The 26,860-nt window shown below is 34.5% G+C and overlaps 1 protein-coding gene across 2 annotated transcripts; it reads left to right on the forward strand.

Annotated features, from left to right (window-relative positions):
- On the forward strand, positions 1–26,407 carry LOC134712385 (NFX1-type zinc finger-containing protein 1-like). 2 transcript variants are annotated; one of them, XM_063573877.1, is made up of 9 exons: positions 1–46; positions 13,186–13,291; positions 14,336–14,434; positions 15,400–15,513; positions 16,122–16,220; positions 16,569–16,682; positions 18,274–18,435; positions 18,846–24,112; positions 26,041–26,407. In XM_063573877.1, the coding sequence occupies exons 2-9, from the start codon at positions 13,269–13,271 to the stop codon at positions 26,238–26,240; spliced, it is 6,078 nt and encodes a 2,025-aa protein (XP_063429947.1). In that variant the 5' UTR covers positions 1–46; positions 13,186–13,268; the 3' UTR covers positions 26,241–26,407. The 2 variants fall into 2 exon arrangements, with proteins under 2 accessions (XP_063429947.1, XP_063429948.1); XM_063573878.1 differs by lacking the exon at positions 1–46 and adding an exon at positions 1,247–1,320.
- The last annotated feature ends 453 nt before the right edge of the window (positions 26,408–26,860 follow it).

Here is a 26,860-nt window from a genome sequence, read left to right on the forward strand (position 1 = left end):
TGGTGACGTGTGCATACATCACAACAACGAATGTGAAACTTGCAAGGTAAGCAGAAATGAATGTATAACAATAGCCAGTAAATTATTATAATGATAGTAAGAATAATTAAAATAATATTTTTTGTCTCATTTGAATAATATAATCATAATAGAAACAAGATTAATATATTTTTCATAAAAGTTTATACCATGGTTAAATGTAAATTAATTTTAAACAGTAGTTGTATTGACTGAAACTTGGCTCCAATGAAGCACAACATGCAAATAGTGCGTGCTATCAAAGAAATAATTAATATATTTTATAAGAAATAATTGTATCGGTATATAAATTTATTTACAAAAGATTAAGAAAAGACGGGGAAAATGCTTAAACTGAGCGACAGCAGTTTATTACATGCCAAGTAAAAATCATCTTTTCCGCATACATTGTAATATATTCTCCCTATAAGGAAAGGTAATGAATAGTTAATAAAATAAAGTCATAATATTAAGTTCAACTTATTGCTCATTGAGATATGATAAAGTTGAGGAAAATATTCATTATAGATAAAATAATTATAATCTAACTTTGTGCAGGGATTTAAATAAAAACACCATTTTTTAAATTATACAAAGGGATAATTATCATTTAAGTAAAAACCTGTATTGTAACAAAATGGGTCACAATAATTTACTTAATCTCGAGGATAGATATACAGCAATAACGATTTGGAAACTTAACGGTTCATACATCAATCAAAAATACAAAAGCTATTTTAAAGGCTCTGGACTCCCAAAAGTGTAGCTGCTGGTGTCAGTATACATATAACGATAACATATGTGTGACTTTTTTTTTTTATTCCCCCTTCAGATATATCATAAATCCTCCTACAAAGTTGCTTGAAATTCTCTATATAATTTTTATAGGACAAACTTTTTTTTATTTATAATGTAACTGAATAGTGTTGATGATCACATTAATGAAATTGACCCAATATTTTGATCTAGAATAGACATTGTGATGTTTTTCAAACTTAATATGAATCTTGATTATAATATAATGAACGTACGCTCTTGTGGTGATTCGTACAAAATAAGTTCACGAGGGAAATATGTACTTTGATACATAAAAGGTAAATTTAAACAATTTGATTGGACGAGGAGTTGACAAAATAATGATAATGAATGTTATCTTTAGGATTGAACATACTATTACATATATTATAATCAATACTATCCTTACAACCTGAAAATACTGCCAGTTTTCAGAATATCGATTACCTGTTTTTAAATCAAGTATTTATGACTAATTATGCATACGTCACAATAACAACTTCCAAGGTAAGAAGGAATGAATGTATATATGTATAACAATAGTCAGTTATATTGATTATAATGATAATAATAATTATATCATTTAAAAGATAATAGAAAAAAAAAATGTATTTTCAAAGAATTAAAACCATTATGAAATGTAAGTTGATTCTAAACAGTTTCATTAACGTATACTGAGGTCCAATCAGTGAAGCAAAACATGGAAATACTGCGTGCTATGAAATAAATAAATTTTGTTTTTTAATGAGCGAAATGATTGTATAGGAACTTTATTAACAAAAGACTAAGAAGTAATAACATGTATAATGCTAGAATGAGCGACTGCAATTTATTTCACAAGTAGAAATGATCTATACTAGTGGGAGATATTATGGACATAATTGTGCAAATCATTATACAAGCGTGAAACTTAGTATAAAGATTCACTAAATGCTACTTAAAAAAAATCCGTGCTGGCCATAAAATCAAGATGGCGACCACAGATGACTCATTTTGGTTATGGCGTCATTACAAATTTGCATTAATTCGTTAATCCTTTGAAAGGTGTGTTATACGTAAAACTTAATGTTAGATTTGATAAAAAGTAAATGACATTTCTTAAATTACGACTAGACAATACATTAATGAAACAAGTGGTGACTTCCGGTTTCAAAATGCCTGCAAACAAGTAAAAAAATGTCAATTTTTATACTTTCAAGCAACTTTACAAGGGATGTTACTTATTGTTTTTCAGTTTTCTCGCCTTGCTAGGTTAAAAAAACATTGTGTGTATCTAAAAATTATCACACTGACAGTTGTATGTACACAAACCCGTACAAGGAAAACAAAACGGTAGCATTTAAAGTTACAAACACAGCTGGGTTTCTTGCATCCGCATTTCACAAGTTCCTGACACGAGGACGCAACGGCAGGTAAAGAAGTCCATTTTGGTTTCCAACTTTCGATGTCGTTTTCTTTCGGGCAACCCCAGTGTTCAGGACTTGGTACCTGTTGAATGCATCCGTTTGGGGCAAAACAAGTCCGCCTTGGAATGCTGCTCTTTTTGTGTGTTCCAGAAGAGCACCTCTTGGAAGCGGAATAGCATCATCATAAGGCTGCTGCTTCCTCGCAAACAATTTAAACCGTTCACAGCAAATGTTGCTGTTGATCTGTCATGCATAATGCAAACAAATGCTTCTATGTTGTCCATGTCTGTGTTTTCAATAGCGTTTGGTATCATACTCAAGCGGGCAAAAACGTCTGTTGCATCCGGAAATACTTCCCATGTCTGCCAAGCTGATTTATTCCCTTTCCCATGAAATGTCGAAACAGTGTCACATCCACTGAATGCATGGAAGAAAACAAGAACAGCTTCGCGAGGACCTAACACATTTGATAAGTCATGTACTGGAAGCCCTCGAAAGACTTTATTCCTACCGGATACATGTTAAGTTATTCCCCTTACAGGGTAACGTACTGAACAGATGAAAAAATAAAGTCATAATATCTAGGAACAACGTATTGCTCATTGAAATATGATGAAAATTGGAAAAATACTCATAATAGATAACATGCCTATAATTTATCGTTCAATTAAACACACACTGTTTTAAATGATTGCGTATGGCAGTCTACTACATTACATAATAAAATTATGGGTGAAGGACAAAAGCCCTCGAACGATTGTAATATTTTCTTCTGCCGTTATTAAATTTAAATGAAAATCAGATGAGTAAGCACAGTGCTGTTAACTAAGATAACCTCTGATGTATAGAGGACATACATGATGCCTGATCTAAAAGAAACGATGGAACAAAACTATTTTTGACTGATTTGTTTCTGCTCTTTTATGATTTGCATCATGTTATTTGGCAAGCTACTTGATACATAAATCGGATATTTCTCTCCATTTGAGTGTGAATTATTAGAAACATAGTTTGTATAGAAATAATTGACTTTATTGAAGAAAATCCCCCTTCATGGGTTACCTGCATTCTGCTCACAGGCTGGGGCTAGAAGTAGTTTTCCGTAAATTCCACGTCTGTTAGCACGTTTTCGATACAATTAATGTAATTTGACATAATTGACATATATACGAACAAGTCCGTCATGGTGTGTTTTGTTTGCAAGCTGAACATCTAATTAACTGAAACCTGTTATGTCGCTTACACCATACACAATATACATCTTCAACATAAATCCAGAAAAGCGCGTCAGACGCAAGAAATTTCAATTTTTTAAGGAACAATTTCTTACGAATGCTTAGATTTCAAGAGATCTGATTTTGATGTAGTCTTGCTTGTAATTTTTGTATAACATTTAAAGATATGTAAATGAAAATTAGTAAACTAAAGTTGCCTCTTATTAAGCAATAGTATATTACAATGTTCTGCTGCTAAACCAATCATTGGATATAATTAAATAAACAGTATTATGATAACTAATACTATCATCATGGCAATTGTTATCTTATAGTTCGTTTCTGAGTGTGGTGCATGGTCATTTGGTTTTTTGTTGCATTTTAGTATTTCTATTGTTTCGTTGTTTTTCCTCTTACATTTTATGTGTTTCTGTCAGTTTTAGTTTGTAACCTGGATTTGTTTTCGGTCAATCGATTTATGACTTTCGAGAACAATGGAAGTGAAAAAAGGACAAAAGTCAAGCATAACCTTTCTTATGTACCATGACCAAGGTAACACTTTACCACTCATGATAATAAGAACCCCAATGTATTTCCCATTCCTTATATAAATTATTCTGCTATATAAAATATAAATTGACTAACCACCAAATATATATATATACATAATCCGTCTTAACATTCGCCTAACAATGTTAGATCTGTACATAATCATTTTATTTGTTCTTTCCTCGCCGGGATTCCAACTCATGCTACTGAGATATCGTTGGACCAAATTGCATTGCACTGTGACTGTCGCGCAAGATAACTCGGTTTTTCATGTTTTGTTAAAATATATTTTTTCAACTTTTTTTAGTCTTTTGGAAAATGTTGTTTGTGCTGTATTTAACCCCTCTGCAACACCATTTGTTTTACATGAACACATATTTATCGTCAAACAGCTGACATTTTATAAATGCAGGTATACATGAACATTTCCGTATATTTAATACGTTTTATGATGTGACAATAAAAGAATGTATTTGTATTATTCAAGATCTTCCTTACTTAAAAGGATTATTGATTTGTTAAAAGCAGTAATTGAATTGAATTGTGAAATATGAACACTGTTTTATGGTGATGCTATTATCGTATAGAAATCGAAAGAAATAAGTCCTCTTATTACACGATCGCTCTCTTTATACTTATTTTTGTAAGTGTGCCTTTCAATTTCCCGTGACAAGTCTTTGAAAACGTATACAATCATCTTTTCAAATCTAAAAAAATCAAGAGGAGAACTCAAAACGTAATAATCTGTAATCAGAATTAAGAAAAAGAACAGAAAATGAATGGTTATATTATGTTTTTCTCTCTAATTTTGAAGAAGTACTCGATGAAAACTACAAAAAACGGTATGAAGATAAAAAAAAAAGAAGGTATCCTTTACACAAGCATAGAGGCAATTCTCCTATCATTTAGAATCTCGAAATATTTTTACATTACAATGATGGATTTAAACGCTAATTTACGGATATTAATACAACCCAAATTTACAATTTTGACGGTTATATTTTTTTTAAGAGTTGTAGAAATGTATTCTCACACTGTATATATATATATATATATAAATGCGTTTTGTTTAAATATACTTTTTCACTTTTTTGGTCTTTTGGAAAATGTTGTTTGTGCTGTTTTTAGACCCTTCTACAACGAAATTTGTTTGACATGCACACGTATAAAAATTGCGGTTTTTATCCAACGCAATCATAGGTTTGAGCGTAGTTTTCAATTTAGACTCGTTTATATTTTTTGTTTGGGCATGTATCATATTTTCCCTCCGGTTTATATGATCCGTTCATCCTATATTGTCTCTTAAAATTCAAGAGTCAATCTTAAATTGAGTAAATTATATGGCCTTCCAAATACCGTTTCGATCCCTAACATCACTGAAGAGACATATATTGTCGAAATCTAGATCTGGTGTACTAAAGAAATATTGACACCGAATGTTTGTGGCACAACATCGTAGCCACAAGTTAACATTTTTTTTTTCTTTCTGTGACGTATTAAATTTATATTCAGATCCATTTTGTTACATCCTGTGATCAATTTTACTTGGCAATCGTCGATGGCAGTCAGCAGGGTTAAAGAACATCAGTTGTTCGACCTGTTAGTCAAATGCGTTTTGTTTAAATATACTTTTTTTTCACTTTTTTGGTCTTTTGGAAAATGTTGTTTGTGCTGTTTTTAGACCCTTCTACAACGAAATTTGTTTGACATGCACACGTATAAAAATTGCGGTTTTTATCCAACGCAATCATAGGTTTGGACGTAGTTTTCAATTTAGACTCGTTTATATATACATATATATATATAAATGTCTAAGAATATAACTAAAACACACTAATTGATACATTAAAAAGTTATATTAGATGTTAAATAGAAATACGCAATATTTCGCTAAACAAATTAGCTTCATCAGGCGTGTGCATCTCTCAAGGTGAAATCGGATGCATGACAAAAAAATATTTTTGTAGCTTAATCTATACAAGATTTGAGGGACAGTGTAACATATTAATTCGGTCATAAAATATGTTTGTAGCTACAACTACATGAAGTTGGAATAAAAGTTTAACACATTTATAGATGTTCGATTAATTGTATGAATTTTAATAAATTAATTTGTATGATTTCAAGATGACTATGGTTTTGATTTGCTTTGAAATCTTTTTTCGTCTCTCTCATTGAGTCCATCAGGTTCAAGAGTTCGTAACTGGTGCATCCAAAATCTGATGTTTTCAAAATCATGTCCTGCTCTTAAAAGGTGTCTTGTAATTGGGCAGTTCCTTTCTTTTGTATAATATGACCGATGGTTGTTTAGTCGGATGTTAAATGGGGTTTCTGTTTCACCAACATATTGTAATTTGCAAGTTCCACACGTTAGAACATAAATGCAATTTTGCGTTTTGCAATTTGATGTTATAAATATGTTGTAATTTTTCTTTGTGGCTGTGCTGATGAACTGGGTTTCTATATTGGCGACTTTGCAGCACCTACAATTGCCCCTTCCGCATTGTTTATAACCTCCGATTGTTGATATCTCCCGTTTAGATACTTTGGATGATACTAGAATATCTTTGAGGTTTTTTGGTCTGCGGTAAGCCATAATTGGAGGTGATGGAAAAATCTCGTTTAAGGAAGGATCATTTTCAATAAGACGCCAGTGTTTGTGGACAATTGATGAAATATTTGTCAGATGAGGATGAAAGCTAACAACAAACGGGATTTTATTTGTCTGGACCGTCTTTTCTTTGTATTTAAGTAGGTTTGTTCGTTCTTTTTCGTTTGCTTTTCCGAAAGCTTCTGAAATACTTTTGTTCTTATAACCTCTTGATTTGAGTTGCTGTCTGAGTTGTCCTAAACGATGGTTTAACTTTGATTCCGATGAACAAATCCGTTTTAACCTGATGGCTTGGCTGTACAGAATGCTCCGGGAGCAGTGTTTCGGGTGACAACTCTTCGGAGAGAGAAATTGGTGTTTATCAGTTTTTTTGGTGTGAAGGTCTGTTGTCATGACTCCGTTTTCTAAAGTTATGGTGGTGTCGAGAAACGCAATTTTCTCATTTAAAACTTCAGATGTGAACTTTATCGATTGATGAAAGTTGTAACATAAATCGAGAAATTCTTGCAGGCGTTCTGCAGTTTCGTTCCATTTGATGTCGATGTCATCAATATAACGGAGCCAAGACAAGGGTTTGTATGGTACATTCGAAAGGATGCGTTCTTCGAGACTCCCCATGAAAATGTTGGCAAAAGAAGGTGCCATTTTGGTTCCCATACTGGTACCGTCAACCTGCAAGTAGTGCTGGTCGTTGAATACAAAATTGTTGTTTTCAAGCACTAGTCTCAGCAACTGAACCAGACAGTCTGTTGGGGGATGTATATCCTTACGATTGTTCCATACCTGTTCACAAGCGACTATTCCTTCACAAGCGACTATATTTGGTAATATTTGTGAACAAAGAAGACACATCCATCGATATCAAAATTGTGTTGTTTGGTAAGGGGTTTAATGAATCCATTTTCTTCAAATAATCTGTAGTATCTTGAATGTAAGATGGCATTGTTTTAACATGTGGTCTGAGATGGTAATCCACGAATTCAGATATTTTTTCGGTTGGATGGCCATTTGCAGATACTATCGGTCTTCCCGGAATCCCTTCTTTATGGAGTTTTGGGAGCAAGTTAAATCGACCGACTGTGCAGGTTTCATCAGGGCGTACATAGTCGTACGTGTCGTCATCAATATGTTTTTTGCTGTTCATGTCTGAAAGGACCTCATTAATTTGTTTACTTATTTCTTTTGTAGGATCACTTTCTAAATGTTTGTAAAATTTTGTATTTAAAAGCTGACGATTCCCTTTTTTTTTAAATTTAAATTTTTTATGGCCTGGCTTTCTTGTTCAGATAGATTCCTTAAACGTTTGCCACTGACTGATGACTGGTCATATTATACAAAAGAAAGGAACTGCCCAATTACAAGACACCTTTTAAGAGCAGGACATGATTTTGAAAACATCAGATTTCAAATCATTGAGAAAAATCAAAATTGGGATACACAAGGAAGACAAAAAAGAGAGAGATTTTGGATGCACCAGTTACAAACTCTTGAACCTGATGGACTCAATGAGAGAGACGAAAAAAGATTTCAAAGCAAATCAAAACCATAGTCATCTTGAAATCATACAAATTAATTTATAAAAATTCATACAATTAATCGAACATCTATAAATGTGTTAAACTTTTATTCCAACTTCATGTAGTTGTAGCTACAAACATATTTTATGACCGAATTAATATGTTACACTGTCCCTCAAATCTTGTATAGATTAAGCTACAAAAATATTTTTTTGTCAAGCATCCGATTTCACCTTGAGAGATGCACACGCCTGATGAAGCTAATTTGTTTAGCGAAATATTGCGTATTTCTATTTAACATCTAATAGAACTTTTTAATGTATCAATTAGTGTGTTTTAGTTATATTCTTAGACATTTATATAATTTTAATTCAGTAACTGTATCAGTTATTTTCAAAAACTGATCCACGCTTAATTAGATTGAATGTTGATTGTTGCTATTTTTAGACATTATATATATATATATATCCCGGCGAGGGAAGAACCAAAAATTTGCGAAAGCAAATTTACAGATCTAACATTGTTGGGTTGATGTTTAAAAAAGAGCTTACAGTGGGCATGTGTTACCTTTCCACGTCAGTTTTAATCTAGCGGCGTACTACAGTACATGATATATACGGCATGAAGATGTTATTGTTACAGATCAGCTAAATTATCTATAGTAAAGGATCCTACAAATTAATGTAAGATACAGTCACAGAAAATAATTATATTCATAAGTACGTCTGAGTCAGTGACAACCCTACAACAGATGTATCCATCGGATCGCCATCAGTGATGGTGATACATGGCTGTGTACATAATGTATATACAACTCGTCTAAACATCAACCCAACAATGTTAGATCTGTAAATTTGCTTTCGCAAATTTTTGGTTCTTCCCTCGCGGGATTCGAACCCATGCTACTGTGATGTCGTGACACCAAATCGCCTGCACTGCAGCCGTCCCGCTAGACCACACGACCACCTGGGCTCTCAAAAAAAGAGCTTCCGGTGGGCATGTGTTACCTTTCCACGTCAGTTTTAATCTAGCGGCGTACTACAGTACATGATATATAAGGCATGAAGATGTTATTGTTACAGATCAGCTAAATTATCTATAGTAAAGGATCCTACAAATTAATGTAAGATACAGTCACAGAAAATAATTATATTCATAAGTACGTCTGAGTCAGTGACAACCCTACAACAGATGTATCCATCGGATCGCCATCAATGATGGTGATACATGGCTGTGTACATAATGTATATACAACTCGTCTAAACATCAACCCAACAATGTTAGATCTTGGTTCTTCCCTCGCCGGGATTCGAACCCATGCTACTGTGATATCGTGACACCAAATCACCTGCACTGCAGCCGTCCCGCTAGACCACACGACCACCTGGGCTCTCAAAAAAAGAGCTTTCGGTGGGCATGTGTTACCTTTCCACGTCAGTTTTAATCTAGCGGCGTACTACAGTACATGATATATAAGGCATGAAGATGTTATTGTTACAGATCAGCTAAATTATCTATAGTAAAGGATCCTACAAATTAATGTAATATACAGTCACAGAAAATAATTATATGCATAAGTACGTCTGAGTCAGTGACAACTCTACAACAGATGTATCCATCGGATCGCCATCAATGATGGTGATACATGGCTGTGTACATAATGTATATACAACTCGTCTAAACATTAACCCAACAATGTTAGATCTGTAAATTTGCTTTCGCAAATTTTTGGTTCTTCCCTCCCCGAGATTCGAACCCATGCTACTGTGATATCGTGACACCAAATCGCCTGCACTGCAGCCGTCCCGCTAGACCACACGACCACCTGGGCTCTCAAAAAAAGAGCTTTCGGTGGGCATGTGTTACCTTTCCACGTCAGTTTTAATCTAGCGGCGTACTACAGTACATGCTATATAAGGCATGAAGATGTTATTGTTACAGATCAGCTAAATTATCTATAGTAAAGGATTCTACAAATTAATGTAATATACAGTCACAGAAAATAATTATACGCACAAGTACGTCTGAGTCAGTGACAACTCTACAACAGATGTATCCATCGGATCGCCATCAATGATGGTGATACATGGCTGTTCATGTAGGTCTTGTTTGGCAATTATACCACATCTTCCTTTATATATATATGCAATGCCTTAAATTTAATAACTATTGGTACTGAAGAGGAGTTGAAAGAAGGAATTCACTTTTTCCATATAAGATGAGGGATGCCAAGAGGATTAAATAATTCTCTCATATAAACATATGATAAAATATTCGGCGATAAATTTAAGGCATTGCATATATATATAAAGGAAGATGTGGTATAATTACCAAACAAGACCTACATGAACAGCTAAAAATTACCGGTTGCGAACTAATTTTAGCATCTTTTTCAAAAAAAACCCCAATCATTAAGAAAGAAATCTGGTAGTCGTCAAAAGTTTTATTGTAATTGTGATTTCCAAATTTTGACCCCATACCTGAATTTTTGTTTTAATCCTAGGAGTTCAATGTTATATTTCAATCAGTTAATTTATAATATTTGGTCTCTAGTGATAGTTTTCTCATTGGCAATCATACCGCATCATCTTATTGTCATAAAAACTTAATTCTTACAGTAGGATTCTTAACGAAAACATAGTCAATGAATGAAAATCTGCGTCAGGGAAGGAATCAAAAAGTAAAATCACAAAAATACTGAACTGAGAGGAAAATCAATTTGGAAAGTCCATAATCACATGGCAAAATCAAATAACAAAACGAATCAAAAACGAATGGACAAGAACTTTCATATTCCTAACTGAGTACAGGCATTTTCAAATGTAGAAAATGGTGGATTAAACCTGGTTTATAGCGCTAACCCTCTCACTTTAATGACAGTCTCATAGAATTCCGTTATCTTTACATTGATGCGTTAAATAAACAGACAAAATAAATAAGATAGTCAAAATATGGGTACATCAGTCATCATCGTATAACAATTTTAAAAGGAACAATATAACAGAACACAAACACTTCGACTATATACGAGCACATTCATTGATTTGAGTGTCTGACGTCAACATATATTGTAATTCATAATAGAAATATATCATAATGACATATAATAGAACATTATCATCCTGACGGGATCTTTTAAAGTACGTTATAAGAAGGAGTTATATTTCAGTTTGAAGGAGTTATATTTCAGTTTGAAGGAGTTATATTTCAGTTTGAAGGAGTTATATTTCAGTTTGAAGGAGTTATATTTCAGTTTGAAGGAGTTGTATTTCAGTTTTGTTAACTACAATCGATACTACAAATATTTGTATACTTTATCCCGTTTTGACCGAATATTTTATCATATATACATATAGGAAGATGTGGTGTGAGTGCCAATGAGACAACTCTCCATCCAAATAACAATTTAAAAATTAAACCATTATAGGTTAAAGTACGGCCTTCAACACGGAGCCTTGGCTCACACCGAACAACAAGCTATAAAGGGCCCCAAAATTACTAGTGTAAAACCATTCAAACGGGAAAACCAACGGTCTAATCTATATAAACAAAACGAGAAACGAGAAACACGTATATATTACATAAACAAACGACAACTACTGTACATCAGATTCCTGACTTAGGACAGGTGCAAACATTTGCAGCGGGATTAAACGTTTATGTTTATATGAGAGAATTATTTAATCCTCTTGGCATCCCTCATCTTATATGGAAAAAGTGAATTCCTTCTTTCAACTCCTCTTCAGTACGAATAGTTATTAAATTTAAGGCATTGTATATTATGACTTTACAATATTTCTTGAGAAAAAATACACTATTTAGGAAGTACCTAATTTATGACGAGAACACTTAAGATGTCGGTTGCGTTTGATAAAGTTTTATAATAGGAAAAACACCCGTTTGAGCCTAGAATCGTGATAGTTCTGAAGTCCCAGGCGTTTTGTTTTGTCGATTTTTATAAGCTACTTTTAGGCAATGAATTTTATTTATGACAGAAACATTCAGAAAGACCAAGAAATGGGACAGACACTTACAACCCTGGGTCGATGCCACTGCTGGTGCAGATTTATTATCCCGAGGGTATCACAAGCCCAGTAGTCAGCACTTTTTGTGCTGACATGAATTATCATTGATATTGTTATATTTATAGATTAACTGTTTACAAAAGTTTGATTTTTTTTAAATACTAAAGCTTTTCTTCCTCAGGCATAGATTACCCTAGCTGTATTTGGCAAAACTTTTAGGAACTTTGGTCCTCGTTAATGCTCTTCAACTTCGTACTTTATTTGGTCTTTTTAACTTTTTTGGATTCGATCGTCACTGATGAGTCTTTTGTAGACGAAACGCGCGTCTGGCGTATATATAAAATTTAGTCCTGGTATCTATAATGCGTTTATTTACAACCACTTGGTCGATGCCACTGCTGGTGGAGATTTATTTCCCCGAGGGTATCACAGGCCCAGCAGTCAGCGTCTATGATGAGTTTATTTAAACAAATCCATCTCCTTTCACGGGAATGAATACCTTGCAGGTTGCATATATTCATAGATACATTTTCTTTTGTTGACGTCCTTGTTCTCAGATATGATCTCCATGTTTATCTCATAAAGACATAAATTGGGAATGTTTATACCAGTATAAATAATCATAAAAATACACTGCCTTGAAATCTGAGGATGACCTCAAGTAACGAAAGGGATAGTGCAGAATGTTAGCGTAAGTTTAAACTCTTAGAAGTACGGGCCATATAAAAGTTGAAAAAATGCCACACAGCCCTATATTTTGAGCTTTGAAAATAAAGTAGTGCATATGAGCCTTCCATTGTAGGATATATTTTCTTTGCTTAACTCAATAGTAAAAGTAGTTCAGGTTTATACGTAAGAGGAGCACCTACGACAAATTGCATTGTCTATATTACTAACCTGAATAAATTCCATTGAGAGGTACTCTCAGAAAGGGTGAACCTACCAGACAACAGGTAACAGGTAGCATAGTACGAAGAAGTGAACAATTATAGTAATACATTATTTGTGTTTTATTTGCACTTGATGCTATTGATCAATGTTGTATTACAGATGAACATATCACGTGATATACAGGAGGCAATACTGTGAACGACTTAAACAATAAATGAAGTAACATCCGTGATTTCAGCAGAATGGCAGATCAACCCGACAGAAGGTGAGTGATTTTTATTTTACCGATGCTTAAATATCGTAAATCGATTAAAGAGATGATTCAAGGTAATGCAAAATAAGAGAATCGCATGAAATAGAATAACAACGAGATCTGGTGCGTCGACTGGATATATAAGATTTCCCGGCTAGATATGTATCACTCGCCATGTAAATTTTCTTTTATTTCTAAATGAGATGAGAAAAGTACCCAAATGACAACACCATGGATAAAACAATGAAAAAGGCAAGATAAAAACAATATCCAAACACAACATTAAAAACCCTAAAAACCTGAGCAACACAAAACTCATTAAAACCCGGTTGTGATTTCAGGTGACCTGGAAGGGTACGCAGACCCCTTGCTCCAATTGTTGCGCAAGTCGCTTTGCTCATGTAATTACAACCAAAGAGAAAAGTCTTATTCGGTTGGTCACATTCGAGAAAAAAGGACAGGATTGTGGTTATGAGTCTTATGACAATTGGAACATATCCGTGGCCATGTCTGGGAAATAGATATTCCATAAAGGTCACCAAACTCATGATGGCTCGAAAAACTCAAGATGGCGTTCGTACTAATAGTAACACTTTTTAATGCATATCGTATCAGATATATTGGGTTGATTATGTTCTCCAGCAGGGTACTTGTCATTCCTCTTTACTCGTATTCACATACTATCTCATGAAAAGTATCCAATTTAAATTCCCTCAAAAATGTGTTTTGAAACTACAAGTTTTATTAAGACTACTTTTTTATTACTGGAATTTTAAAAATAATTTAATTTTTGGCGTTTCTCCAATAACGCACGAGATAAATACAAATGGAGTTCACTACTGACATCTGCAGGTTTTTTTGCGAAAATGATGACCATGTGCCTTATACAGAAACAGAAACCAGTATTAGAAGATCAAGTATTGTATCTTGTATATTAAAAGTATAAAACTGTATGAAGTCATTAGGGAAGAAAACGAATTTGCAATCTGAGAAAACAGATCACTTATATGTGTCCTCAATTCCATCGTGTATATCACACCCTTATATACATTTCAGAGGCCGAGGAAGACGAAGGGGTGGATATAGAGGTGGAAACCGAGAAGAAGGCAAAAGAAGAGGAGGGAATACTAGAGGAAGGGGTTTTTATCATAACAGGTATATAGATGTATATTTACAAGTCCAAGTTGAAAACAACGTTCAGACAAATGATTGTGTCTGAGAAAAACCGAAATTTTTATACATGTGCATGCAAAACAAATTTCTTGATAGAGGGGTTTGGATATAGCATAAATTTTTCAAAAGACCTAAAACAGAGAAAAGTATATTCTAACAAAACGCAATTGACTAACAGGTCGAACAACAAACGTCCCTAAACCCTGCTAACTGCCATAAGCGATTGACAAATAAACGGATCACAAGATGTAACAACATGAATCTTTTAACTTTTAATTTGTTACCACACAGAACTATAAACTTGCGAAAAAGATGGTATACCGCAAATAAAAGGTGCAAAAAGTATTGTACTCCATATCCAGATTTCGACAATTTTAAAATGTCTCTAAGTCTTCAGTGGTGTTAGGAATCGAAACGGTATTCGGAAGGCCATATAATTTACCACAATTAAGGATAGCTAGGTTCTTGAATTTTGAGGAGTCGAAATAGGATGAACGGATCATATAAACCTGAAGGCAAGTATAATATTAGCCCAAGAAAAAATATAATATCTATATAATGTTCTGCTTCATTAAGATGTCAATGAACAATAAATTAATCTGGCACATTGCTGGACAATATATCAATAAGAAAGTTGTTATGTTATTTATCGATTAAGCATTATTGTCTATATTCATCCACGGTGTTTATGGTACATGTATTACCTGCAAACCGTTATAAGTGTTAAAGTCATACACACAATTTTTAAATTTTACAGCTAATTTAAAGTGCCAATTTGTACTAAATCCAGAGAATTTTGACTTTCAAATGTTATAAACAATTAAAATTTGCAAAAATATGATTTATGCGGATTTTTTTTTTAAGATTTCAATTAAAATTCTACTCATCCAACTTCAAAAAAATGTAAAAAAAATAACACCCATATAATTTATATATTTTTTTTTTAGAAATCAGAGCCTTCCAGATGCTGACCGCTCTCTTCATCATGGACCTGTTGGGGCAGGACTTATTTTTTCAGACAGCGAAGATAGCGATACAGATATATTTGATACCAGTGTGAGGTAAGACCGGAAACAATCAAATGAAGACAACAAAAGCAAAAGGTCACATTACAGATCACTCGATGGTAAAAAGAAAGAAAACAAACAGAAATTAACAATGCTAAGATCAATACTCACATAGATCCGAATATGCCGTTCCCATGTTTACACAATTAAACATCACATTCTCTGAAATTAGTATATTAAAGATCATATTTCTTTTAATTAACAACATATCTGTTTTGTTTGGAAGATGTGTCATACAATCGTCATTTCAATTAGAACAAATTGTGTATCTCTTCTTGGCGATTTCTGTCTTTATTCATATGCTACAACTGACCATGAAGAATAAGAGAATAAAAACAATCATTATCAGTTCACGTCACGTTCCGCTTTAATGTAGATGTCTTCTCCATAAATCACTTATTCTTTATTTTTTTATATATAGAAATGGGCCATAAAGGATGGTTGAAAATCCAATTTCAAGGCTATAAGCTTTCTGTGTAGTTTGCTTTTACTGTTATCTTTTCATATTACAAATGACGAATTAACAATCAGGGATGGGGGATGACTTATCTGTTCATCAATAATTTTCGTTCATATGTTTTACAGTTATCGATACATTTCAGAAGCCGGGGAAGACGCGGGAGTGGATATAGAGGAGGGAACCGAGATGTAGGTAGCAGAAGAGGAGGGAATACTAGAGGAAGGGGATTTCATCAAAATAGGTATGAATGAACATTTTGGGGTACACCTGAAACAGATAATGATACAGAGATCAAAGTATAATGGAAAAATTCACTGTTTATATTATGAAATATAAATATCATCAATTCACACACACACACATGAAAACGCTAGCGCACAGGCGATGACACGCATCATTTACAAAAGTTCTTATATGTCCATAACACGAAATCGCGTGCGCATGCAATCAGATGCATACTTTACAAAAGATCGTATACAACATGCAGGAACGCATTATGATTACATAATGCAATACATTCCAATTATGGTATGTAACTATCTGACTACAAAAGCACAACAGATGATTTTAATTATCATTTTTGGTTTAGAAATGAAAGACCTCAAGATCGTGACAGCTCACCTTTTCAAAGACCTTATATGCCAGGAATCAGTTTATCAAGCGGAGAAGAGAGTGATACAGATACATCTGCACACAGTGTTAGGTAACACCATTAGAATTAATGAATATAACATAAGCTAACATTTGATTACCTTCAAGTTTAATTTCTAATTTCGACAACAACAAAAAAAAGATTATAGAGTAGTTCTTTTTTTTAAAGGAGTACTTCTCTGGAGTACTCTTTAAATACTCATAAAACTACCAGATTTATCATGTTCTTCGCTAGATGTGCATTTCGAATACAGACAACTCAGTGACGCTCGAAAAAATTAAAAGAGTTCGAATTTGATGAGCAATAGGAACCTAAAATTCTGAATAGGTTAGCCATTCTCGATGCATCTTCACCAAAAACGCAAGGAATAAATGAAAACCCACAGGATGAAATTAGAGAAAGGTTTGTATCTTCTGTCCCTCTTTTGTAAAAGTATAAAGTCTGATTTTGTACCTGGTGCATTTTTATTAACATCCAAAAATAATATCCACAGGATGTGAATGATAATGAAATGTAGGAATATCTTAATATTGCTGGCACAATTTACGATTTTTTTATTTCTTTTATTTTCATGTGAATTGTAATTATCACATAATCGTGTTCACCAATCGAATAAGGATACAAACAAAGATAAATATGCCTTTGCGTATTAACTTTTTTAAACAGTAATAAGAAACAAGTCTGCAACTGTAACACAAGTATGAGTCTTTGTTAAAAGAGGGACGAAAGATACCAAAGGGACAGTCAAACTCGTAAATCTAAAACAAAATGACAACGCCATGGCTAAAAATGAAAAAGACAAACAGAAAAACAATAGCACACATGACACAACATAGAAAACTAAAGAACAAACAACACGAACCCCACCAAAACCCAGGGGTGATCTCAGGTGCTCCGGAAGGGTAAGCAGATCCTGCTCCACATGCGGCACCCGTCGTGTTGCTTATGTGATTACAAATCCGGTAAATAGTCTAATTTGGTAGGTCAAATTCATGAAAGGGAAGGGGATTGTAGTTACGACGTAAGGAACATATCCGATATCATTTGTGAAACGGTTATTCCATAACGGTCAACCAACTCGTGATGGTTGTTAACTAACATGTACAGCATTATTTGTTTGCTTTTTATAGACTTTAAAAAGTAGCAAAACAGATTTCTTGAATAAAAGGTTTATACTAACATTTCATGGATGTATATATGCCATCAAGAGTTGATTGGCTGTTATGGAATATATGTGACCACGGATTTGTTCCGATTGTCGGAAACACAATCCCATTGACTTTTATCGATTGTGACATCATCGTACGAGACTTCTCATTGGATTTGTACTTACACGAGTAATACGGCGGGAGTCATAAAGGAAACAGGAATTGCTTTTCCTTCCTTCCCAAGCATCTGAGTTCAGAACGGTTTATGTTTGAGTTTGTATTGACCAGCTTTGTTTCTGTTGATAGTTTCGTTTTATGTTAATTTTCGTGTTTTGAAACTTTGTCAGATTGTCATAGACTTATTAGCTTTGGGTGTACCGTTTGTAGCATTCGCCTCTTTTAGACAATACTTTAAAAGCTGAAAAAGACATTACAGTAGTTTGAGAGTTAACGATTATTGGCATTAACGAAAAGTGCTTTCCCATTTTTTACAGGGAATATACACGTTCTAGTAGCGTAAAAGATACAACATCGAGGTATGCTAGAGATACATTTGCAGGCAGGGGTAATACAAATGCAGCAGCAAAAAGAGGTCAAAGAGGAAATTCAGGTTTTGGTCGACAGGATAACCAACAGATGAGAAGTAATTCTGCATCGTGAGTTTTTTTTATACATAAGTTTTATTTTGTCATTTCTTCAACAAATTATTTTTTGACTCTGTCAGCGTCTGCACACTGTTTTTTTTTAATAATAGTAAAAGTAAACAATTCATCAAAATTTTCTCAATTTGATATTTACCATTTAAAGATATATTATCTTTTTGCAAGTTTATTTTTTTTATAACACTTATATTTTCTCACTTAATAACCCTTTATAAAGCAGTTTAACAACATATATTGTGCGCCGTGGTTTTCATACCAAGGAGTTGACAACAACAAACAAAATATTTTATAGTTTAAAAACCTCTCATCAACAATTTAACACCCCCGTATGTCACTTTATTGGGATCTTTCGTTGTTCTTTTGTAGTAACATTTTCGATTACAATGTTTTGTGTTATATTTCAGAAACCCAAGAGGGGCAAAAGGAGGACATGATATGAGCAAGAAAGGCGAAAAGCACTGGAAACAGATTTTTGGATACAGTCGATTACTTGAACTGATAAATAAACTACCGAGCGATGTAGTTTTTGAATTCAGCGCCAATATAGAGTTGTTTAAGGATGTCCTCGATTGTACAAATCACAGTGATGAAATGATCAATATGATATTGAATTGTCTTTCTAAAGCTTGCAAGTATACAGGGCTTAGACAACAAGTACTAAATATATTAACTACACTCGAAGCCTCGGAATTTCTAAAGATAACTCTTCTTAAGTTTATTGTAAAATTGAAGTCATTACCCGAGATAAGTTTGGAGGAGTATGAAGCTTCTATGCTATACATTCTGAATATTTGCAAAGAAATAAAATCAAGAATACCAAGCTCAATGTTTCAAGTTGTAGGTATAACAACTATTTTAGGCCAGATAGTATCAAAGCTTTCAGACAGTGAAAGACCCAGTTCGCAAGAATTGATACTGGCTTATAAACACTTAGATGACTCAAACGAAGAAGAAATGGAACAGATTACCAGTGATAATAATAAGTCATATAGACAATCGAATTTCGAGTCTAACCAACAACCACCACAAGACTTCCATGAAATTCCTGTATTTCCAGAAATGCATGATATTCATGTTGATATATTTCCCTTTTTAAGAAAAAATAAGATTTTTGGTGGATATGAAAATCTGCAACATTATCTTGACGTACAATTCCGATTACTAAGAGAGGATTTTATTGGACCTTTACGTGATGGAATTCAAGATTACATAGCAGCTTTAAAAAGACCAAAGGAGAAGGGAAATAGTCCAAGGGAGATAAGGGTGTACACTGATGTACAGCTAATAAGTACAGTATGTAACAGTAGTGGCTTATGCAGAAGAGTTAGCTTCTCATGTCAAGGTTTTAAACGTATTAGATGGGAATCAAGCAAGCGCCTTTTGTTTGGATCTTTAGTATGCTTATCAACAGATAATTTTGACACCCTGTATTTTGCAACTGTCGGAAACAGGGATCTGAAAGACTTGAAAAAAGGATTGGTTGATTTGAAATTTGAAACCGATGCAAGAGATATAGTATTGTTATCCGAAGGAGCAGTGCTTGTTATGGCTGAATCAAACGCATTTTTTGAAGCGTACCGACATGTGTTGACAGGTTTAAAATCAATGCACAGAGGAGACCTTGCATTTGAGAAATATATTGTTTCCTGCGAAACAGATGTCGATCCTCCAGCGTACCTTCAGAGGAATCCTAGAGCTCGATATGATCTCAGACCACTAGTAGACACGGAAGTTACAATTTATGACAAATCATGTCATAATTTAAGAGGGCGCCAGCCAGCGTATACATTTAGTGCACAATCACAACAAGCTAACAATGTCAAAGTTAGCAATGTAAGAAATTGGCCAGCCCCGGAGATGTTACATTTAGATGAATCGCAGTTTAGTGCAGTTCAAATGGCTCTTTCAAAGGAATTTGTCATCATCCAAGGACCACCAGGAACAGGAAAGACATATATCGGCCTTAAAATAGTAAAGGCTCTTCTTCACAATAAAGATATATGGTGTCCTGATGAAAACAATTCTAGTCCGCTCCTGGTAGTATGCTATACTAATCATGCGTTAGATCAGTTCCTTGAAGGAATTTTAGGTTTTTACAAAGGAAATGTTTTACGACTTGGAAGTAGAAGTTCCAGCGAAGTAATGAAACTGCATAACATTAATTCAAAGAGAATGGCGTTGCGAAGAGATAGAAGTGCGCCGCTCGCTTTTTTCCGAGAAAGGGCAAAAGCACGTGTCCATATGAACTCTCTGAAGGCTGCTATAAATAAAATTTCAGAAAGAATTGAAGCAGCTAAGCGAGAGGTGTTACACGAAGAAACGCTGGAGACAGCTATAGGACAGGGATTATGGCGGCAGTTGATACACGGACATCAGCTATTGATACAAGAAATGAGGGTACATGGCTTTATTCAACCATTGGGGAAGAAGAAAAGTGCCATTTTGGAGTGGCTTGGCTATGGAAATCTTACATGTGGTCAGGAAACATTACATTTACCCTCTTTGTCAACAACGCAGGGTATTTTTACCGGAAACGATCAAGATGATGATGAGGACGACGAAGATGAATTTATTGATGCTCTTGATGAAGCTGATGGTGAAATGAAGAATAGATTGATGGACATATTTGATGATGAAAATTATGAAGAAATAGACGATGATGGAGCTATAGCTGAAATAAAAAATATGTTGCAAACAATTGGGTTAACAACAAACACAGTGGCATTAGATGTTTCAAGCATCGGGAAAGAGGAAGCAGTCGGAACAGAAGAATGGACACTTGATCGGAAACAGAAAAAAGCCATTAAGAAAACAATAAGAAAAGAATTGGCATCGTCAGATAAAATGAATTGTAGGGAAGTGACTAGGATACAAAATATATGGAAAATCGAACAAAAAGAAAGATGGCGCCTTTATAGAAACTGGGTACATAGCTACTGTGCAACCCTACAAACACAAGTTGAATTAAGAGAACATGAATTCCAAGAAGCATGCGACATTGCAAATGAAATGCAATTGCATGAAGACAAAGAGATCATGCGAAGATCATCAGTGATTGGTCTAACAACAACATGTGCTGCACGGTATCAATCAGTTTTGAAAGAAATAGGACCAAAAATAATTGTTGTGGAGGAGGCGGCCGAAGTACTTGAAGCCCACGTTATCACAACGCTGAGAAAGCACTGTGAACATCTCATTTTAATAGGCGATCATCAACAACTGAAACCAAATCCGACTGTATACAAACTGGCTAGAGATTACAAACTAGAAATATCCCTTTTTGAAAGGCTGATCAACAATAAATTGGATTACCGTTGCCTCGCACTGCAGCATAGAATGCGGCCTGAGATATCTAGAGTCATGAGGATTATATACCCTCACCTTTTAGATCATGAATTCGTGAAATCTTATGAGCCAGTAAAGGGAGTATCGAAAAACGCATTTTTCATTGAGCATACTGAAATGGAATTGTCTGATGCAGACATAAAAAGTCACTCTAATATACACGAAGCAGAGTATATCGTAGCATTGTGTACATACCTACTGTTGCAAGGATATAAACCTGCTCAGATTACTGTTCTTACTCTTTATTCAGCTCAGTTATTTGAATTAAAACGGAGAATGCCGAAATCGAATTTCAATGGCGTGCACTTAACAGTTGTTGATAACTATCAAGGAGAGGAAAATGATATAATCCTCCTTTCATTAGTTCGCAGCAATGCTAGAAAAAATTTGGGATTTCTGGGCATTGAAAATCGTATCTGCGTATCGTTATCCAGAGCGAGAAAGGGGTTATATGTCATAGGCAACTTTCAAATGTTGAAAAAAGACAAGCTTTGGGGCAAAATCGTGACTCTAGCTAGAAAAGAAAAGATGATTGGAAACAGTCTTGCATTATATTGTCAGAATCATCCAAACGATGGTGGAATACATGCCATTACAGCAAACGATTTTAAACAAGCACCTGAAGGAGGTTGCATGAAGCCATGTGAGTTCCAGTTAAAGTGTGGACATGTATGCACCAGAGCTTGTCATATTTATGACAAGAAGCATAAAGAATTTATGTGTATGAAACCATGTGAAAAAATTGTTTGTGAATTACGTCACAAATGTTCTGGTATCTGCAGCAAGAAGTGCAAGAAATGTAAAATTACAGTTCCAAAAATCATACCGAAATGTGGACACGTGCAAAATGTACCATGCTCCCAGGAACCAATTACATTTGCATGTCTAGAAAAATGCGAAATTATATTGTCATGTAAACATATATGCCAGAATTCATGTGGTGATAGTCATACAGTTTCTTGTCAAGAAGAAATAACCAAAACATGGCCGTGTGGTCACTCATCGACAGTAAAATGCTGTAAACAAGATGGAAAATGTCCGAAACAATGTCGCCAAATTTTAGACTGCGAACATATTTGTAAAGGCACATGCGGAGAATGTTTATATGGACGACTTCATAAATCATGCAAAAAAGATTGCAAACGTCCTCTTGTCTGTGAACATCTGTGTAAAGACAAATGTTCAAACTGCCCACCTTGTGCACGTAACTGTCAGACTCGTTGTGTTCACAGCAAATGTCAAAAATATTGTGGTGACGTATGTATTCCATGTGTCGAACCATGTGAATGGCAATGTGAACACCATTCATGTAAAGAGGTCTGCAGTAAACCTTGCAAAAGACCTCGATGTAATCATTCGTGCAAGAAAATGCTAAAATGTGGACATAAATGCATTGGTCTTTGTGGTGAACTATGTCCTGATGTTTGCAGGATATGCAATCACGATAAAGTGATAGAAATTTTCTTTGGCACAGAAGATGATGACGATGCGCGTTTCGTTCAGTTGCAAGACTGTCGCCATTTCTTTGAAGTGAGTGGACTAGATCGTTGGATGGATGAAAATATTGACAGCGACCTGACCAAAACCAGCATCAAACTGAAGGAGTGTCCCAAATGCAAGACTCCAATTAGAAGAAACTTGAGATACGGAAATATGATAAAAGAAGTTCTCAAAGACATAGAATGTGTTAAAAAACAAATGATTGGTGATGAAAAGAGGATTGATGGAATAATTGAATCGATTCAAGAAGGAATTGTCAAATTAACATCAGAGGATCGTGCAACCGTGAAACAGCAAATGGCTAATATGTCAAAACGACCAGTTTCCGTCCAGAATTTCGGAACAGTGAATAATCAGGTTAATTTCTTTGCACGCCTTTCTGGTCTAGAAAAACAACATATAAGGGAGACCGATTCTCAACCAATGCTCAGGATGTATTCGGCTGGATTTTATAATGACATAAAATGTCTCCGTGATTTCATAGCAAAAGAACGCAAGTATTTCACTACACAAGAAGTTATTGATATAATTGATGAATTCGACAGATTGAAGCTTTTGGTACATTTCTTACACTTCAAGGTTAAAGCATCGGGAAGAGCTCTTAGATTTGATGATGGGAAGAAGACGGCTGACATGAACACAAGTGAAGGTTACCTGACAAATGGCAAAAGATTATCTAAAGAAAGGAAAACCTTTGTTCAGGAATTCATAGAAAGGATGAAAGATTTATTTCCAAGGACAGGACTAGGAATTACTGACGATGAGCGCATGGAGATCGTAAAGGCAATGGACTTGTCAAAGGGCCATTGGTATAAATGTCCTAACGGTAAGAAGAAAGGTTTGGTTTTAAGATACTCCGATATTATTTTGTTAATTGCCGTAACACATACGTTTGAAATTGTTAAATCTCTGTTGTTTGAAATTCCTCTGCTAAAAAATATCCATAAGGTAGCAATACACAGTTAGGAGTTTTGTTTCGCTTTTTGGCCCCGGTGATTTTTTCAAATATAAAAGTTATAGTTTAATTGAATTAATGTTTAGACAACTGAGCCATAATTTCGCATTCAAAGATGGTTTATAAGAACATCAAAGTTATTTTTTACATATTATATGAGCTATTTTCAGAATCTGTTTGACTCTCCGTATTTTCATAGCGAGACCTGCCATTGGTCCAGAACTAATGGTAATGTTTACGAACACTTTTTCCTACACAAAGTTTTCGACGCAATTGTACAAAAAATGAGATGAAACACATGATTTTCATTGAATTTACTGATAGATATATGTAAAATGTTTCAGATAAGGTATTACATCAAGCAATTGAAATTCTACTTTTTGCAAAAATTTATAGCAAATAAATGCAGATTGTTGCCATGAATACACCCAAAAGAAATATTTAACCATTGTATCCGCTAAAATAAAAAATCTATGAAATATTCTGACTACATACATATGCACATATATGACACAAACAGTAAGCTAAATAATGCAAGAAAGCAATAAAAGGGGATGGTAATATTTATGAGGGCAAATTTTGAAATTATTCATAACTGTTTATAGCTACCTAAGCAGGCACGGAAAGCGGACTCCGTGTTAGTTGTTCCGCATATGTCGAGGGAGCAGACACAAATACATAATCCCCCTTTGCAGATAAATGGTTGTTCCCTTTAATTTTGTTTTAAATTCTATCTAAATTGTTGGACATCAACTTTTTAGTCAAATGTCAGAGACATTCATGTAACATCAAAAGGATGAAATATATTATTTAAAAATTAAATAATAGGCACACGAAACCAAGCAGTATTGAATAATGTAAACAACAAAAATCAGAAAATACTAACGTAATATTTAACAACCTATCACCGGAATATTGGAAGCAGTTGAAAACCCTTAGTACTGCGCATGGCAAGTAAAATTCGCAATGCGCTTCGATCATAGTTGTGCTCTATTAGACCTTTGATATGCGTGTTTGCACCTGTTCTTAGTCAGGAATCTGATGTACAGTAGTTGTCGTCTGTTTATGTAGTTCATACGTCTTTCTCGTTTCTCGTTTATATATAGACCGTTAGTTTTCCAATAAGAATGGTTTTATACTAATATTTTTTTGGGCCCTTTATAGTTTGCTGTTCGGTGTGAGCCAAGGCTCTGTGTTAAATGCCGTACCTTGACCTATAATGGTTTACTTTTACGAATTATTACTTGGTTGGAGAGTTGTCTCGTTGGCACTCATACCACATCTTCCTATATCTATCTAATATGTTTTTTTTCACAGAAAAGTAAATAAAATGGCTGTTGGACTTAGATGAAATATTACCTATACCAATAAGAAACCTATAAGTGTCATCCATTGGTAGTATTTTGACCTTTCACGTTGGTAAAAATTAATATCGAAATAAAAACATTAATTATCTCCTCACTTTACATTTAACACCACTCTCAACATACCCAAATTGTCCTGATTTACAATATAACAAAAAAAGTTCTAAGGTTCACGTATTGACTTTTTTTTCTAAAAAAGCAACTTGTTCACGTTTTTTTTTAGCGTCACTGATGAGTCTTTTGTAGACGAAACACGCGTCTGACGCAAATGCAAAATTACAATCTTGTAATCCATGATGAGTTTATTCACATGATAACCCGCACAGTAATGTAATAAAAGAGGGAAAATGACGGTACATGACTACAAAACATGTCACTGAATTAAAATAATAATTCATGGACGTTTCTATTTAAAGAATAATTATATACTTACAGGGCATGTGTACGCGATTGGAGAATGCGGTGGTGCTACCGTAGAAACCACGTGTCCAGAATGCAAGTCAACTATTGGAGGTAGTGGCCATAGACTTAGAGGTGACAATGCGCTAGCCTCGGAAATGGACGGTGCAACACATTCTGCCTGGTCAGAACAGGCGCTTATGGAAAACTACGATCCTTTTGAAATAAGATTTTAAGATATTGATCAGAAACACATTTATTGAATAGTTAATAATGTACTTTGTTGTAAAACAATTTCACGCTGTATAACCATTAGACTTGTCTTGTATACAAATTTGTTAACTAGCACTGAACAACCAATTGATCATTTCGTTTGAAAAGGAAACTATCATAGGCGGATCCGGGGGGGGGGGGGGGGGGGGGGGGGGGGCAGTGGGGCCCGGCCCCCTTTCATAGGAAACATTTGGTTAATTATATAGTGAATCATTGAAGCATGTATGGAGCGGGCCCCCTCCCTTTAGGTCAGTCATCCCCCCCTCTTTCATGAAAAGTTTTGGATCCGCCACTGACTATTGTTCACGCAATTGCCGCATATAAAATGGGATGCAATTTTGAATTTATGCATGGTCCTTTCCATGACAACGATACACATTGGGCTATCCATGAATACGAAGAGTATGTGATAATTCTTAGCTTTCTGGAATTCAAATAAAACGGAAACAACCTAGAATTACAATGATTTTGGTCATAACGATCATTTATTTGATATTCCTTATGCTTATATTCAACTGGTTGTTTAAAAGAAAGACGGAAATATTAAAATAAACTTTATCAGTTAATTTTGAAATACATTGTA

The sequence above is a fragment of the Mytilus trossulus genome, chromosome 3, assembly GCF_036588685.1.
Source record: "Mytilus trossulus isolate FHL-02 chromosome 3, PNRI_Mtr1.1.1.hap1, whole genome shotgun sequence".
NCBI classification, from domain to species: Eukaryota; Metazoa; Mollusca; class Bivalvia; order Mytilida; family Mytilidae; genus Mytilus; species Mytilus trossulus.